At 34.6% G+C, this 18,765-nt stretch overlaps 1 protein-coding gene across 1 annotated transcript; it reads left to right on the top strand.

Annotated features, from left to right (window-relative positions):
• Positions 1–1,771: 1,771 nt before the first annotated feature.
• Positions 1,772–17,983, top strand: LOC306653714 (uncharacterized protein; the record flags this gene model as incomplete). The annotated part of the gene is made up of 5 exons (XM_079126692.1): positions 1,772–2,346; positions 4,705–4,768; positions 5,365–5,444; positions 11,191–11,250; positions 16,567–17,983. The coding sequence occupies 2 exons, from the start codon at positions 1,772–1,774 to the stop codon at positions 4,706–4,708; spliced, it is 579 nt and encodes a 192-aa protein (XP_078982818.1). The 3' UTR covers positions 4,709–4,768; positions 5,365–5,444; positions 11,191–11,250; positions 16,567–17,983.
• Between the last annotated feature and the right edge of the window lie 782 nt (positions 17,984–18,765).

Raw genomic sequence — 18,765 nt, 5'->3', positions numbered from 1 at the left:
GTGTTGTGTGATCAATGGAGTTAATCCACAATGAGGGTTTAGAATAATGCCTGGCACCTAGTCAGCTAACTCAATGCTTTTCAGCCATTATTATTTTGAATAAAGGCCTGGGCAGACCAGTTTTACTGGCACAGAAGCACTTGGTGATGGATCTGGAAAGGCAGAATCATAGATGGATTTCAGGTAATGATAGAAGGGTAGAATGGGAAGAAAAAGAGAAAACAAAAGCATGGCAGGGACACACCAGGAATAGGGAGGAAAATAGGGTTCACAGTGGGACTATTTAGAAAAAAAAAAAAAAACAACAACTTGTTGCAGGTTTCTGGTGTTGAAAGCTTGATAGTATAAGTGAATGTCTTGGAAATCAAATGGGAAAGCTTAAATTTCTATTGAAGAAGAATTTGTGTGTGTGTGTGTGTGTGTATGTGTGTGTGTGTGTGTACCCACTTGGAGCTCAAAGTATATTGCCAAGGATGATCACGTGGCAGACCAGCCTGCAGAATACCTGAGATGACAGAGTGTACCACAGATAGGTTCCACCATATTTGTGCAACGACTGTGCCATTTTAAAAAGGGGCTAGAATAGTTTCTAGGCTTCATGCTTATGTAATATTCTTTGGTCTTAACCAGGGGCAGGGTCTCAAGAGAACTTGAATTGTTCTTACTACTAAGTCTCCTCCCCTCAGGGAGGAAAAAAAAAAGAAAAGAAAAAAAAAAAACCAAAAAACTGTTATAAATCAAAGCATCTATCTGGCATTCCTTTTTCTTTCCTCATGTCCCTTTCCATAGGGACAAGATTTCCAAATACTGACATTGTGAGAGAGAGGCATCTTTTACTTTTCCTGTTTCAGGAAAATTGATTTTTTCACTTTTCCCCCCTGTGATCTGCTTAGTTGTTTCCATATTGAAATGGGAAGAAGTAATTTTAAAAAGTGAGACTTACTGAAAGGAAATGAAGCTTGTTTTGCCTAATTCTCTGGGAGGTTGAAGAGGTAGATTGTGATTGTTGGGGTTCAAACTAACCATTTTAGCAAATGCTGCCCTAGAGTGTGGAATTCAGCTAACTAGAATTATAAGAGACTGATTCGTTAAGGTCTCAGGGCACTGGACAAATAGGTCGTCACACAAATGAGCCACAGGAAGTGTATAAACCCTCAAGTAAATAGTATCTCAATCGGGACACTTGGCTCGGGGATGTACTAGCCATATAAAATCAGTGCTCCTGACTGTGACCCTGAAGAAAGATCTTGCTTAGAAGAAAAATCTTGAGGACATGGCTGCCTGCCAACGGGCTAGGGACCTGCATCTTGTTTGCTCATCATCCTGTCAGTCATTTTCTTTTCTCATTCTTTTTCTTTAAAGAACACAAAAATCTGAATTAAGGAACATCGAAAAGTGAGCTTCTTTTCAAAGGTGAAATCGTTACATGTAGAGAGTTCTGTACTAATGATTCTGGCCTAGCCCTGCAGACACCAGGAACCCTCCGACTAAACCAGAGGGGTCCGCACTGCGGGGCGAAAAGCAACACCTCAGCTCCAAACCCTAAGGTTTAGCATCAGCCAATCGCGGTCCGGGACTTCTCGGGACAACCAAAAACGCCTACGGGCGGTGAATGGCACTGAGAAGAACCTATCCGCGTGGAGGAGGGGGAAGGGGTGGTGTTAGAAGTAGCCAATAGAATGAAAGTAATTGCTGTTGGGCGGGAGGAAGACCCCAGCGAGCGTGCGTGGGGCCGCTCCCGGGAAGCGATGGCAGGAAGCTCTCAGAACCAATGGCCGCTGCGAGCGGGCGGTGGTGCGCGTGCGCATTGGGGCCCCGGGCTGCAGGCGGGAGGCGGGGAAGGTGGGGGAGGGGAGCGTGCTGGAGCTCCGTGGAGCTCCTGCCGCCGCGGCAGCCGCCGCCGCAGCGAAGAGGCCATGTTGTGTGGTGTGTGGGGCGGGGGGAGGAGGAGGAGGGAGTAAAGCCGAGAGAGGAGACGGGAGAGACACCACACACACGGCACAAGATGGCCGGAGAGGCAGCAGCACCCCGAGCTGTCAGACGTTTTGCCGCGGCCAAGGTGCCCGCTGGCTGGCGGGAGCTGTACTCGGGCGGCCCAGAAGCCCGCAGGAGCTGGGTGGCAGTGGCTGAGACGAGGCCGGCCTTGCACGGGTGCCGGAGCTCATGGCCGAGGCGCCCGGGACAGCCGGGCCCACGACGCCGAACGTCGGGCTGCCGCAGCGGCTGCGGAGGCGCCCGGGGTCGCAGCCACTTGGACCCGGCGTGGGCGGGAGGCTCGTGCGGACGGTCAGTCCCGGGTCTCGAAGGTGGGAGACCAGAAGGTGCCAGTGGCGGTGCTCGTACCCGGTAAGTGGCTCCCCAGCTCCTTTTATTGTCCTTTGTCCTTGGGAGGAAAAGCAAAATGTCCTTGAGCGCGCCAGCAGGAGGGGGCGGCGGGCCTCTCCCGCCGGCTTTCCCCACAAAACCCTTCTGGGATCGCCGCTGCCTCTCCCGGGAGGGATGCGCCTCAGTGCCGCGGGCCGGGGTCGCGGGAGGAGGTGGGGGCACGCGGGGCCCTGCTGCAGACCCGCGGGTGGGCGGGGGTCGGCCTCGCTGCCCGGACCTGGACCCGGCGGCAGAGGGGCGGCGGCGGGTGACCGCAGGCGGGAGCCCGAAGGGGACCGCGCCGGGAGAGCCCCTGCCTGTCCCGGTGAGTTATTTTGTTATTTAGGGTAAAAAAAAAAATCCCTTTCAGGTTCTTCAACGGTGGAGCTTTTAAATCTCTTTCCGGTGGTGAGGTGGGAACTCGTCTTAGAGGTCGAATTTAAAAGAACAATGGAACCCTGACTACATTTAAAACAAAAATAAAACTTGTCTTTTTTTTCCCCCCATTGGGTGTTGGCTTTTAACTCTTTCAAAGCTGAGTTTTTGAAAAGGGCTGCAGTGTTATAGATGTGAACAGTGTTGTTGCTTATTAAATCTTTATGACGTTAAGGTCGTCTTTTAAAAATGCAAGTTGAAGGAGTGCTTCTAGTGTTTCAAAAATTACGAAGACAAGTTTACCGTATCGTCAAGGCAGTTTAATGGGAATAGATTTGATAATCACGGTGCTAGATGATGACGTTTGACTAATACGGTTTATTTTACGGAGGAATTATGCCAAGATCATTTGACATCCTGATGTTTGAATATGGTTAAATATACTGTTTGGTACTTTTAAAAAAGGTCGTAAGGAGCCCTTATCTATAACTTATCCACACCTGAATGTTAAAACGTAGTTGGGTCAGTCCCTAGTCTTTAAAAGTTGAAGTTCATCATCTTTTCGTTTTTTTAAAAATTGTATGTTGTTATAAACCATGATAGAAAAACTTTTACAAAGGAGTATTCTGACACCAAATCTCTTCGTGAAGTTACTTTCTCGTAGTGTAAATATTAAAGTAGGACTGCTCTCGGTAATGGACGATGAAGAGGAGCCATATTTGTTGCATTTGTTGCATGTATAAAAATCTAGATGTGCTTAAAAACGGAACAGTATTCTGAAAATACAGGTTTCAGAAAATTGTAACGTTCTGTATCGTCTCTAATGTTAAAAATCTTTGAAGGGTGAATTTAAGTTTAATGGTTTGAGGAACAAACCAGGAATGTACAAACCTTTGTGTACTTTAGAATATATTTGTCTTCATTCTGCGGAGCTCTTGTGTTGAAAGGGTACAGGTCTGCGTAAAAATAGTGTTAGGAAGTCGTACGTAGTACCTCTGAAATCAAAGATCCTGGTTTATTTGACCATATTCTTAAAGGTATTTTTTACCAGTAAAATTGCTTTTGAATAGCTTTTGGTATAGTGGTACATTTTACATCAGTTGCGCATATCTTGATTTTGCAGAATATGTTATTTCAGATTCTAATTTTAAGAGCTGAGTTTAGCCCTTCAAATCAAGGTATTTGAGGTTTTTGAACACCGAATGTGGTTTGATTCTAGGCCTTTAGAATCTATCCAGTTCTTTAGAATCCTTTTTGAATAGTGAAATGAAAAAATAACTGCTAGCAGTTTAACATCATAAGATCTTTTTTACATGATAAATGGGGGAGGAGAAAGATTGAAAATATCTGAGACCCTGGTTTATAATTTAGCAATGATCATACATACTACAAGTTTCAGACTTGTTTGAAAGATAAAGCTAATATCCCACTTGATGAGATCAAATAACTTGTAGTTTAAAATTTAAAGTAGCCAGTGGCCATTTTAAACTTCATTAATTTCTCCAGAAGGAGTTAATTTTTAATTACTCAAACTGTAAAAGGTATTTCTAGATGGTAAAGGAAATTTTGAGGTGATTGCATTCTTTAAAAATGGTAAACTTTTCCTTTGTTTTGTTTATTGCCAGGCATCAAAAGAGGAAAAATAAAAACAAGGTCATACTCTTAAATCTGTTCAAAGAGCCAAATTTTCTCTGTGTTTTTTAATTTCAATGCCTTAATCCCTAGTATTTGTCAGTACAACCAAAAGATGTGGAAAACAAAGACTGATAGACATTGAAGATAAGAAATATCTGCAGTCATAAATGTACAGGTTGTGTGCCCATGAACCATCTCTTAATTTTGCCCATAGATCATGTATTTGAAATATTTTCTTATTGTTTCATCACACTAAATCTTTGGCCAAGAAATGTTTAAAAATCAAAACACTGATATCATCTTCCTTTTTTTTTTTTTTTTTTTTTTAAGGTGACTTACGAGTTTAAAATTAATTTGCTGATGGTTCTGAACAAATACAGTTCTTTTATCCCAGGTAAGATCTGGTAAATTTTTATTGCTTTGACATAAAAATTAGCTTATTAGGATTTTATTTTGCTTTCTAATGATTACATTTCAAACAAGCAGTGAATGCTAATATATGATTTTAAAAGAAGTGATTGTGAATATGAGTAGGTATCTGAAATAATTAAAAAAGCCTTTAAACCTTTTCACTGAATGAAAAATTAAGAGAATGCATGCATGGCCATTGTAACGTAATGTTCCCATGAATACTTTAAAATACTGAAAATCTATTAGGCCTTTGTTTAATTTTGGGAACAAGAAAGACTGATTTATTTGGGGGAAATCTATGTACCAAAGAAATGTTCTTTTCCTTTCATCTCTAATATATCATGCAAATGGTTTTAATCTTCTATTTGAAAAAGTAAATACATTGGAAAATTTGAATTGATGTGCTGTTTATACTTATCAACTTTAGGGGAGGAACATTTTAAAAATTAGTTTTGAGCATAGATTTTAGTTTTTGTTTCTTTTATATAATTAGAAAGTTGTATTTTATTTTTACTTCTTATTGATTGGTTCATCAGTAAGTTATTTAGAATGTTTTTTTGTTGTTTTTTTTCCTAAAAGGTGTGTCATTTTGAAGACTGACATTGCGCTTTTATCTTTGAGGATTAAGGAAATCTTTGGGAAAGTCTGTATTTTATCTAGTAAGTAAGTAAATGTTTTTAACCCAACATCTGTACTTGAATAGTTCATTAAAATTTGGGTAGGTAGGAAAATATCACCAAAGTTTGTCAATGAAACATAAACTGAACTCTTATCTGTAAAAAAAAAAAAAAAAAAAAAGAAAGAAAAAGAAAAAAGATTGATTAAATTGCATCAGAACACTTGTATTACTATTAAACAGTTGATACACACTAAAATGCATTTGATTTATGTTGATGAATGTAATTATATGGTACAGGAAGACATTTAATACCTCCCAATAAAATGGTTCTTTAGGATTATGGTTAAATTTGTAGTAAGTCATCGGTATTATATCATTTCAGCGTAGAATTACATTCCTTAGCCTTTTTTTTTTTTTTTTTTAATGCTACAGCTCAAATTTTAGGGATGACCTAGATTTTTGCATTTGCTGATCGTAAGGTTCTTCAAACAGCTACCATTTCAAAAGCCAAATATGCATTTTCATATCCTGGTTTTTATTAAATGTATTGACGAGAGTAATTTTCCCTTTTTTTCATTAGTTTATTTTTAAACAGATACAAAAATTAGTTATTTTCCAGGAAACTAGAGTATTGCACATAAAGAGACTTTTGATTTATACCTTAGTAATTGTGTTTAAACCATAATGGGTAGAAGTAATAAACCATAATACCATGGACCCAATACATTAACATCTTAAAAACTGGATAAGTGGGTGAAGAAAATATGCACACTGGTACTTTTAAGGAAATGTTTTCATATAAAGGTAACATTGAATTTAGAAATTAATGTCGAGTTGTCATTAGTAAGTAATTAGGCAGAGGAATATGAAATACAATGAGAATTAGAGAAATTTTAAGAATTATTAAATAATTAATTAAGGGCACGTTTACTTTTGTTTTTGGAATATATGTGCCAAATAAAGCACAGTCTTTTTTTTGGTTGATGTTGGCTTATTTCATTGATACAAGTAGATGATAAGGGAAACTTACTGCTTTTGCTTTACTTCTCCTTTTCAATTCTTTCAGCAGTTCAATTAAATTTGTGTTTATTATTTTATGCAGAAAGAAGTTAAAATGTACAACTTAACCATAGTGTTTTAAAGATAGAACCTACCTAAAAAGTTGACTTTCTTCATTTGAAGGTTCTTTAGCACAAATGCCAAGATTAGATTTTTCTCTATGAATATTTGATAAAATATCAAATTGACATTCATGAATTAGGCACTGTTAGAAAAATTGAGAATTAGGTTTTTTATATAAAGCATAAGTTTTAAGTACAAGTAGGCAACATATTTTATAATGGGCTACCAAAAGGGTCATTTGATCCCATTGAAGGGAAAAAAATGAATTTAAGGTATGAATTTTAAATGAGGCTTCTTATCTTTACCTTCATATTACTTTTTTAAGAAAACTTCCAAGTGATATAGTAACCTAAATTAATCTCCAGTCTAAAGGAATATAACTTTGTTATAACACAAGATATAAAGGCTTAGAATAAATTACATTTATGAAGATCTGCATGTGCTGGGATCCTTAATGATAATGGTTGTATTCTGTGTTTGAATATTTATTGCTTGAGCCTATCTCATAGGGGACAAAATTGGCACATGAGCGCAAATGTAAATGTAGATATTCTTCTACATTGGTAAAATTATATTATCTATGAGATATGCATAGTAGATGATGTAGGTAGTATTATATTGCTTGAAATTATTTAATAGGAAAGGTGAGTTACATACCAGTGTTTCCTGCTTAAGAACCAAAGTGAAAAATATTTATATCACTCATATTAAGTGATGAACATTTTAGCATTTTGGAATACTTGAATCATAAAAATCTGATCATGTGATTAGATTGGATTGCATTTGATTTTCTGTTTAAAAAATTTCTTGACACTCCATAGGAAGGAAAATAGCTGTGCTGTAGCTAGATCACAGGTTTTATAAACTGTGATCCGACATTTAGAGTCTAGATTATATGAAACAGGTAATTTTAAATGTACATTTTCTTTAAAGTTTAGTTTTTCTATTCATAGTTTCTTAGCTATTTAAAAATTAAAGCTATGGACAACTAGTTAATTTGTTTTCTTCCTCTTGAGATTTTTATTGTTTGTGGAAAGGCATAAGTGAAAAAAATAATTTGAGGGCATTTCTATTCTGCTTTAATCAGAGGTGAGAAATATAACCAAAATTCAGCTAAATTGGGAGACCCGGCTTCTAACGTAGACAAGCTCTGTGTTCTTGACATTTTATTTTATAGACCCTCGTCATCTAATTTGTATGAAGGCTTTAGAGTTTATAATCTCTTAAGATCCCTCTTCACTCTTAAATAGCGATAAAAATAATCCTAAGGAATATCTAATTCTCATGCAGACTCATTTTTTCATTACAAGTTGTGTTATTTCTGTGGTGAAACTGTTGGAATAACAATTTCTGGGGTGATGGTATACTTGACTTTCTCATTGATTTTTAGGCATTTTCAAATATTAGTAGTAGAAATAAGCACACTGGAAAATTAAGGTGTAAAATTGTCTTTATAAACAATAAGGACTTAGAATGCTGCAATAAAATATTTTTTATCTTTCTAATAATTACTTTAATAAAGACATCTAATCTGTTGAGTATATTTTCATAAAATATTTGTAGCCTACCAAGATTATAAACCATATGATTTGTAGTTTGCATGCCTTGAATAATCTGTTTAATTTCCTTGAAGAATTTTCTGCATTTCAAAGATAAATGTTCTCATTTTTACCAGCTACCTTCCCCTTCCAGACTGAATGCAAACTTTTCAAATTGGCTATTATTGAATAGAATTATATTCAGAAAGGCTAATTAGCCTTTTTAATTTAAATTGAAGGGTATTATGAGTATAAGTAAGATGTTACTTGATGTTTATGTACCAATTAAGTGGTATATTCTGTATAGCAATCTGGTAAAATTTTTGATTTATTGTGCAGTATTGACAGATTCATGTTTCAGAAAACATTCTTTTTCTATTTGAGACTAAGTCATTTACTTGAAATTGACTATTTCCTAAGCAAGCAATTAAGTCTTTAAAGTGTACTATATAGCGATCATAATTTTAAGTTATCAAGCTAGTGGGATTTTTTTTAAACTTTAATGGTTTTTGAGTTGTCTTAAAGAACAGTTTTCTTAGGATTGCCAGTGATTTTGTTATAGCTATCATTACTCTATTTTTAAGATTTCTTATATATCTCGTGGCTCTCAGATTTTAGACTTAAACTTTCAAAGTTTTTAAAGGAATTTAAGAAGTAACTAAAACCTTTTATTCTAAAAGAACCAGTAACCAAATGTATTTATGTTAAACCTGTAATTTGTTATTAAATTGTAAATTATAATGAGAAATATTTAGGACAGAAATATAAGCAAAACATCAACTTTACTAGTCTGTTTAAGCTGAACTTGGCTCTTCCATCCTGTTTCAAAGGATGGCTAATAAGTATTACTTCAGACTTTTGCCAATGTTGAGAAAGGATACACTGATAGATGACATTGCTATCAGTAATTTTCCTGATGGTGCAAAGTAAGATCCAAGTTCTCTTGTTTTGGTGGTATGAGAACTAACTCAAAGACACATTTTTGTAGTACTATTAGCTACAAAATAGTAGTACTATTAGCCTCCTGAGTGGCTGGGATTGCTGGCATATTAATAAGTAGATTATCAGATCATTATGAGGAATTTACTTTAGAAATTTCTTTTACCAAGATTCTTTAGGTCAAGCTGGATGTGGTGGTGCACATGTGTAATCCCAGGGGCTTGGAATGCTGACGCAGGAGGATCCTGAGTTCAAAGTTAGCTGCAGCAACTTAATGAGACCCTGTCTCAAGAAAAGAAGAGGATTGGGAATGTGGCCCTGTGGTTAAGTGCTCCTAGGTTCAGTCCCTGTTACCAAAAAAAAAAAAAAGTCAGCTCTACCCTTCTTTAAGGATTAAACCAGTTATTTTTGTTGGTTGACTTCAGCTTTGTCTTCACAAAATCTTCTCTTCCTCATAGGATCAGATTAAATTTAGAAGCTTTAAAGTGTGTTTCTTTTAAATTGCTTTAACCTTTTGGGAAGATGTGTTATTACCCATTCTTTTTTTAAAATTTTTGGTACAGGGGATTGAACCCAGAAGTTCTTTACCATTGAGCTACATCCCCAGTCCTTTTTAAATTTTGAGACAGGGTCTCTCTAGGTTATTTAGGGTCTCACCAAGTTGCTGAAAATGGCCTTAAACTTGGGCTCCTCCTGCCTCAGCCTCCTGAGTGGCTGGGATTACTGGCATATGCCTCCGCTCCTGGCTAGCATCTACTGGTAACAGTAATTTTAAGTCAGATCTTTGCTATATTCCTTGATTATGATTTGTCAAAATGAAGAAATTTAGATTTGGTAAGATAAACTGGAATATAATTTTTAATTTGAAAGCTAGTCCTATGACAGCATTTTGGTACCTTAGTTTTAATTTAAATCTTAGAGGTACGCTGTGCTGTTTTACCTTCCAAAAATTTTATATTGTTCCGTGTTTTTATTGAACTTTGAAACAGTATTATTGTATCTCTACTTTTTTTTTTTTTTTTAATGTAATACTGGAGATAGAATTAGGGGTGCTCTACCCCTGAGCTGCATCCCTAGCCCTTTTTTTCTATTTTGAGGTAGGGTCTCACTAAGTTCCTGCTTCTGATTCTTTAGTGGGATTACAGGTATGTCCCACCAAACCCAGCTGCCTTTTTTTTCCCCCCTTAAACCCAGAACCTTTCAAATACTAGGCAAGCGCTCTACTATAGAACTAAATGCCCTATCTCTACTTATCATTGTGATTATATAGTTAAATTTAGGAACAGAACTAACTAAAAAGTATATGCCTCCATTCAGAAGGTATTTGAGATACGGGAAACATTGTTTCTCATGTTATCAGACATTTAAGTCTAACTAGTAAAAAGTATGGTAGTTTATTACCAAGTACATATTTTATAGAGGATTAGTGTTGTTTAGTTCATAAGATCAGTAAATTAGTAGTTAGAAATGATGCTTAAAGTTTCCTAACACTTTATCTTTGTTGGTTATGTACATTTTGTTGATTATAGTACATGATAACATGAAATAATGTGATAATATCGGTGGAAAAATAATCTTTCCTTTGAAAGGTTTGAAAGTAAATTAGATGAAAGACAGGAAGGTGAAATAATTGTGTATTGTTGAGAGTGATGTTGGTTTTATTTTCAATTCTGCCTGCCCATCAGATCCACGTAGGAAGCTCAAATATTTATTTAATCTATTGGAGTTCTTGGGGGCTGAGATTTATTTAGGCTTGTAATTTAAAGATGACTTATTCTGAAAGTGGACCAAATTTAAGATCCTTCAGAGCTTTTCTGTCTTCTGCATGAACTATTGTTCATGAATGCATGTTTAGTTTACCTTGGTGTGTTGGTGAGTGATCCTTAAAAGATGTCGAAATTTCTGTATAAATTATGGTATACATTTTGGTATGAAGAAGCTATTTTTGCTGGGTGTGGTGGTGCATGCCTATAATCCCAACAACTCAGTGGGAGCTGAGGCAGGAGGATCACAAGTTCAGGCCAGCCTGGGCAACTAAGGGAGACACTTTCAAAATAAAAAGAGCAGGGAATATAGCTCATTGGTGGAGTGTTCCTTGGTTTTAGTCACCAGTAACTGCCCCCCTCACCCCCAATTCATTTTTGTAGTTTCCTATGCATAAAATTGTATTATTTCTGTCTTCTACAGAAGTATGACTCCCCACACTGAAAAATCTAAAGGGCCCATACAACATAGTGGAAACATTTAGTAAGTATTATTTAATTTACATGTTTAATCTGTTTCTAGTTCTAAATATGAATATTTTGAGTTGGAATTACAAAAGTATAGAGGAATTTCGAAAAACTAAAAACAGTACAAGAATATCAGTGGTAAGATGTGTGAAGTTAATCACATTTTTACTTGTTGATATTACTTATTTTCTGTTTTCATTACTTAAACTGAGGCAAAATTAAAATGTAAACAAACCCACAATTGGACCTATTTCTAACATTGTCTTAGATCTGGGTTTGGAAACTCACCCTTGTTTTTGTAAATAAAGTCTTTTTTTTTTTTTTTTTTTTTTTTTTTTTTTTTGCAGCATACCTGTACTCTTTATTCAGATGCTTCGTGGTTGCTTTCACACTACAGTGTGAGAGTTGAGTGTCTGTACCAAATAGCCACATAATTTAAAATATTTACTATCTGGTCCTCTAAGGAAAGCTTGTTGACATTTGATTTATCTTTACTTGTTAACTTAATCTTGCCTTTGGATAATACAACATACTTTTTAATGATTTCAGTGTTGTAACTGCTTTGAATAAATGAGGTAATTCTGAACTTCCTTAAACTTGAAAGCCCCAAACTGAGAAGTAGCAGTAGAGTATGGTGGGTGGTTTTATTTAAATGAATTTGGATGAATCCTCAAAAGGATTTATTTGTCATCAAAAGGACTTTTAAGGTAATTGTATACTAGCTACTTCATAAGAGTAATTATTTTGAAATATTTGGGAGTCTAGATTCTAGATAATTTTTCTTTCATTTCTACCATGGTTTCCATTGTATAAATGACTACAAAGGCCTGTAAAATATTTATTCCTTTTTTTTTTTTTTTTTTGTGTTTTGATGAGGGAGATAAAGCATAAAGCTGGAAACTTTCTTAATGTGGTACAGTAAATGCTGAATAAATACTTGATTTATTATATAATTTCTATGAAAAATTGTCAGCTTGCATTTAGTCTAATAAAAATCAAAATGAAATTTATTATCAAAACAAGCTTTTAAATACTGATTTTTAGATATTTTTAGATATTAGTTTTTTAAATATTATCAAGTGTTAAATATCAATTTTTAGATATGCCTGAAAGCCAAAATTTTGACTCAGTAAAAATTGAGACTGATTATCTTCATACTCCCCCACTTCCCCAAACTCGTAACCTTGGTTATGTAGTCAAGTTTAATAGGGACAATTGGGAAAATTTGATTTAGTTGTAAAACTTTTAAAATGATTATTCCTTTTCTTGGTCACTATAAATGACCTTGTTCTCCTAGTAAGCTGATTTTTTTTTTAAAGGTACTGGGAATTGAACTCAGGGGCACTCAACCACTGAGCCACATCCCCAGCCCTATTTTGTATTTTACTTAAAGATAGGGTCTCACTGAGTTGCTTAGTGCCTTGCCCTTGCTGAGCCTAGCTTTAAACTGGAGATCCTCCTGCCTCAGCCTCCTGAGCTGCTGGGATTATAGGCATGTGCCACTGGGCCTGGCTTGATCTTTTTTATAGTTAGCTTTTATGCCTCTCTCTCTCTTTTCTTTCTTCTTCCTTTTTTTTTTTTGGTGCTGGGGATTGAATCCAGGGCCTTGTGCTTGCCAGGTAGGCATGCTAGCATGTGCACTATATCCTCACCCCAATGCCTGTCTTTTTTTAAGACTCAGGATTGTTAATGTATGTGTGTATATTCAAATATATACTATTGAGGATTTAAGTAATTTTTAAAAATATTTTATTTTTAGCTGTAGATGGACACAGTGTCTTTATTTTTTTATGTGGTGCTGAGACTCAAACCCAGTGCCTCATACGTGCTAGGCGTGTGCTCTACCACTGAGCCACAACCCCAGCTTGCAATTTTTTTTAATAGGACAGTAGAGTGCTTTTTCAGAGTTTTTTTTTTTTTTTTTTTTAAACATAAATTTTATCATGTTTAAAGATAAAGTACAGATAAGTTTGAAATCAGATTGGAAGCACCAAGAATCTCAGTTACATGGTGGGAAGGATGAATTTTTGCTCTCATTTGTAATTTTGCATCTGTTTGACTCTGATTTTGAAATAAGTGTTTAAATTTTAAAATAATATAAATTACATTAGTAACAGCTTTATTAGAACCATTCATTTTATTTTTTGGTACCAGGGATGGAACCCAGGGGTGCATAACCACGGAGCCATATTCGCAGTCCTTTTTACTTCTTATTTTGAGACAGGGTCTCACTAAGTTGCTTAGGGCCTCACTAAATTGCTAAGGCTGGCTTTGAAATTGTGATTCTCTTGCCTTAGCTGCCTAAGCCTTTGGGATTATAGGCATGCACCACCACTCCTAGCACAGTCACCTTTTTTTAAAAATTAAAAATCATTAATTGTTTCCATGTACTCCTTTCTTTCCCCTATATTTTTATTTGCTTTTTTAAAAATGGCAAAGTTTAGTGAGAAGTAAAGTTAGTTAGTTTGGGGATCCTTCCTTAAACCCAGTCCAGATAAGCCATTTCTTGCATTAATTACAGTGTATTTTCTGATGGTCCAGTGATTTTGGAAGAAATTTAGTGAAGTACAAATGGAAGAGAAGACTTCTATGTTCAATTTCATGTTCTTATCTTTCATTAGTAGAAAATTTGAGGGGGTAGTAGTTATTAATTATCTTGTTGGCTACTGAAATTTTTACCTTTGCTGTGGAACTTGTTCTTGGAACAAGAATATATTCCTTGAAGTATAAACTGGTGGAAAAATTCTAACCATTTATATTATGAGCTTGAACCTTATATGTGAACGCAGAAAAGAACTAGGTCTGGTCTGATTATGGGATTGTAGACGAAAGCATCATCTTAAATATGTCTACAGTAATTCAAAAGTTACTTGATAGGGAAGTAGAGTAGGGCTTTGATAAGTAAGACCTATTCAGTATTTTTTTTTTTTGAAGGATACTGATTTTATTTTAATACAATACTAAACTGCCTTTTTAAATTGGAATGTTTTGTTTTTAAATAATTGGCCCCATGATCCTGTGTGTTCCTCAGAGATAGACTTAGTTTTGAATAGAAATTATTTTCATTTAGTAAGGTTCGAGGTGCTTTTGAGTACTTTGCTTATTGTGGTAGATTGGGATGATATCCACAATTTGTTGAGATCTTTCTATATGCCAAATAATGTAAGTGTTACAAACATACTAACTCATTTAATCTTTACAATTGCCAGAATAGGTAGATACTACAATTATTTTTTTCCCAGATGATCTGTGGATTTTTGTTAGCAAGAAAATTTCTAGACTCACAGAACTCATGGCTGATTCCCTTCTCATATTTAAACAAAAGTTTGCTTATTTGTAAGTTTAGTTTTTATAAGAATTTGAAACTCGATGAATGTAAATGGATTACCTCTGATTCTTGACTTAATCCTTTTTCTTATTAGCAAGATTTTCATTTTTCACTTTGTATTGACTTTTCAGGAGTCCAGATTGATCTTGGCTTTACAATATCATGAGAGTTGTCTGCTTTCCTGGTAGCATTTTTTCTTTACCATTCTTTTTTCTATTTTAAATATATGATTTTGTGATAGCATGACAAATAATGCTATTTTCTAATCTAATATTGTCACATAAACCAATGCATTTTTGGAATAATTTTGGAGTGATTTTAATCTCATTAGATTTTATTTTGGTATTTTTACTATATATAACATTTTTTAAAAAATAATTATCTTGGAAAGAAATTTCATATGATTTTTCGGGATAAATTTCACCTCTTGTTCCATGAACAGATGGATATAAAGCATGAGTTTTTAATGTACCAAAATGAATAAATCACACCTGTAGCAGTTAGTGATTGTAACATGTTACTAATGAATTAGTTAATTTATATCACCAACAGCATTTAGACCTTGACCCTTCATTGTTACAATAGAGATTAAGGAGAATTTGGTTTATAATTAACTGTGAATAAGAAATGATGGAGCCAGGTGCAGTGGTGCATGCCTGTAATCCCAGCTACTTGGGAGGCTGAGGCAGGAGGATTGCAAATTGGAGGCCAGTTTCCTCAATTCAGTGAGACCCTGTCTCAAAAATTAAAAAGGGCTGGGGATGTGGTTCAGTGATAGAGAGAGCCCCCGGGTTCAATCCCCAATACTGCCCTCCTGCACAAAGGATGGTATAGGTTTGTATAAAAAATAGTCATCATTTCTTAATTTTAAGAAATGAGTAAGGCAAATTGAAGATACTTTACTAGGGAAATGAATGAGTTCTCATTTTAAGACAAGTGAGAACTACAAAATCAATAGAAATATCTTAGTTTTGAGGTTTACTACTGATCAGTCATTAATTTTAAATAGGGGTGGTAGGATCTTTTGGTTTTGTACATAATAAACAGCATATCCAAATTATAGTCAGAAAAGGAAATTAACTTAATGAGCAAAAATGACCTTACATTTATTTTCTTCAAGTTACTCATATTTCTGCAAATTGAGTTTTAGAGTTGCGAAATTTATAGAGAAGAAAGGGTTGAAACTTGTTTTTGCATTTATGTGTTATCAAGATGAATTCAGATCATTTTCTTAGTGGTAAAATGACTTGATTTCTTGCTTTTCCTTCAGTCCAAATTGTTTAAATAATTTGTTTTTCTTTGAGGAACATTTGATATTTTGGCAATGAAAGTATTTAGTTGTATATTATTTGGGAAGTGGTATCATTTTGTAGCAAATACCCAAAAAGCAAGATGGATATTTCACATTTTTTTCTTGGTGGCTTCATATTTTCTGCATTTTCAGATACATAAGTAAAAATTGTGCCATCTTTATAGGCCATTTGTATTTTTCTAAACAAAATTAACATGTTAGACTGAAAAAGTATGCTATGATCCTCTTTTTTTTTAATCCCTTAAGATTCTTTTCTATAATTAGTTTTCTTTGAAGGCACTTGGAAACTTTTCTGCATTGAGATTTAGAATCCACAGTGTTTCTGTAATTTTAGCTTTCCAGGAACTTTGAATTTGAATTTTTGTTTTACTTTTTGTATACCCAGTATGATGATGGCTAGTGTGAAATATTAAAAAATTTGACCCTCCAGTGCCATTTTTTTTTTTATTGGATACAAATGTAGCAGACAGAAGAACTTAGTTACTTGTGTGAGTTTTTCATTGATTCTGTTTTAGAAGTCATTGCATTTAATTTCAGTATAATAGTTTCATAATTGAAAACTGTTAATGGAATTAAAGTTTTGGGTATGATAGGATATCTTCATGGTGGGTGGATGTTTTCTGTTTGAAGGAATAAGATTATTGGTATTCCAACAGCACTTTTTTCTTTTAATTTTTTTTTTTTTTATCAAGCACCCAGTCAGCTTGAAGAGTCTCAAATGGACCCTACCACTGAGAAATCAAGATGGCAGTCCAACTATGGGGAAATGAGGAAAATGGATTAATACAGGAGTGCTGTGCTAATATACAACCAAGACAGGGTTCTTTTAACATGGATTCCATGAAATGAATCAAAGAAGATATAGGTTTCTTACCCAACACAAATGGACAGTGGATTTAATTTTCTAAAGACTTTTGTATTATTAAAACCAGTGCATTTTTGACCTTTGGAGAAGACAGCACGGTACTTTGTATGCTTGGAATTTTTTGCAGTTTGATTTGTTTTGAGTATAACTTCGTGGAATGTTAACTTTAATAAAATTTCTAACACTTAAAAATTTCTCAGTTTGGGCCTTTTTTTTTTTTTTTTTTTTTAAAGTAGAATTCTCATATGTTTAGTTACCGCCTTATTAACACTTTGACCTTTACAGTTGCCCAGCAGTAAAGTATCCTGAATAAAGCTGGTAAATAGAAAATGGTGTGCTGGAAAGTGTTTTACTTGACTGATTAATATTTAATGTTTTTGACCAAGCTGTGGAAATTTATCTGTTCTTTGGGATGATCATTTGATTAAAATGTGATTTTATTTTTTTTGTTTTGAGTGAATTTCCTTGAGTTTCTATTTTTAAAAACACCTTGCAGAACAAGTTAATCAATGGATAATCATAGAATCTTTAGTGTGCCATGATATTTTACTAAGCTTTTAAAATAATATTTGTTGCCCGCAAACTCAGGATGAGAAATAATTTCTCTCTGAATTATCTTGTGTTGATTGAAATGGTCCTTTTTATCTTTGCTTATTAATATTACAAATAAAATGTCTTGCAATAGAATATCCATCTAAATATTTAAGTTAAACTGATGTCTTATTGTCTTAATATTGGGGGAAAATGTGTTGGATTTATAGGGAAGTGTCTTGGGGTTATATTCAAAAAGTCTTAAATATTTTGTGGTAATATGTATAGTTTATGTGCATTTCAAACAGGATTGGTATCTTGTGTCTTATTACAAGTGGGAATTTAGAATGAATCACCATGCTATATTGTTACCTATTTTTGAATTTCAAGTACCAGGTTTTCATGTATTGCTGATAACTAATACCAGTCTTAGTTACTGTAATATTATAAAGGTGATATGCTTTATTTTGCTGAACAAAAATCATTAGTTATATTTGCTCATAACAATGAAGAATAGTTTGGGTTAATTTTTTGTTAGAAATAATGGGTTTGTGATTAATGTCAAATATAATAGTGGACACATATATGGTCAATATGCGTGCAGTGTTTGTTCTCATTGATTGACGTGGGGGCAGTTTGGTTGATCTTTGTGTATGTTCCAAAGTGGAATTGTGAATTTTGACTTTGACACTAAAGTTTTTGTAGAATTGAAACTTTGGATTGTGGATTTTATATTTACCTAGATTCAACTTTTTTGTTGGTTGTAAATCTAAAATGGATTTCTGTAGTAAGGGAAGGACATGTTTCTGACAGATTATAATTTTGAGTAAGGAAAGTTGAGTGGATTTTTTGGGGGGACATGAATGAATGTTTACTTGTCTGCATGGGTGCTTGAGATCATTGAGTAATAGTTTTTGACAACAAATTTTGTCTCATTAGATCTTATGGTTTTGATCTGTAGGAGACTTTGTGACATTTCCCTGATAACTTTGTCATCAGGTCTGACCTATTGTTAATCTCATTGTTGGAATGGGTGTACGCTTAAAATTTGATTTGAAATAATGAGGAAATGGTTGGGAGATGTGTGTTGTTGGTTTTGGAAATGGAGTTTCTTGGGTTTCTGGTTTAAAGGAGACCACGGTTGGTCCTTATTTTTGAATTTGAAGTATTTTGTTTTGCCTAAATTAGTGTGGAAACTAAATATTATTCTGAAAATTTTTTGGTGGGTGAAGTTTCCAGGGTTATATAATGGGTTAATGATTTTTGTGTACAAAGAAATACTGAGATTTTTTGGGAAAAAACGATTGTTAACTTTTGCTCTACTGCAACTGAACACTAGGGAGGCGCTCTTGAGTTGTAAAAATTACCCTTTTATTCCAGTTGGGATTGAAAATTCCCCCTTAAACTTTGTCTTTAGATGATTTTAAAGCATCATGAAGAAAGCAAGACTTGAATTTAATTTATAAAATTGAGGTTTTGCTTTGATTTGGAAAAC

The sequence above is a fragment of the Sciurus vulgaris genome (genome assembly GCF_902686455.1).
Source record: "Sciurus vulgaris genome assembly, chromosome: 2".
Taxonomy (NCBI): domain Eukaryota; kingdom Metazoa; phylum Chordata; class Mammalia; order Rodentia; family Sciuridae; genus Sciurus; species Sciurus vulgaris.
This window is presented reverse-complemented; position numbering and strand designations above follow the sequence as displayed.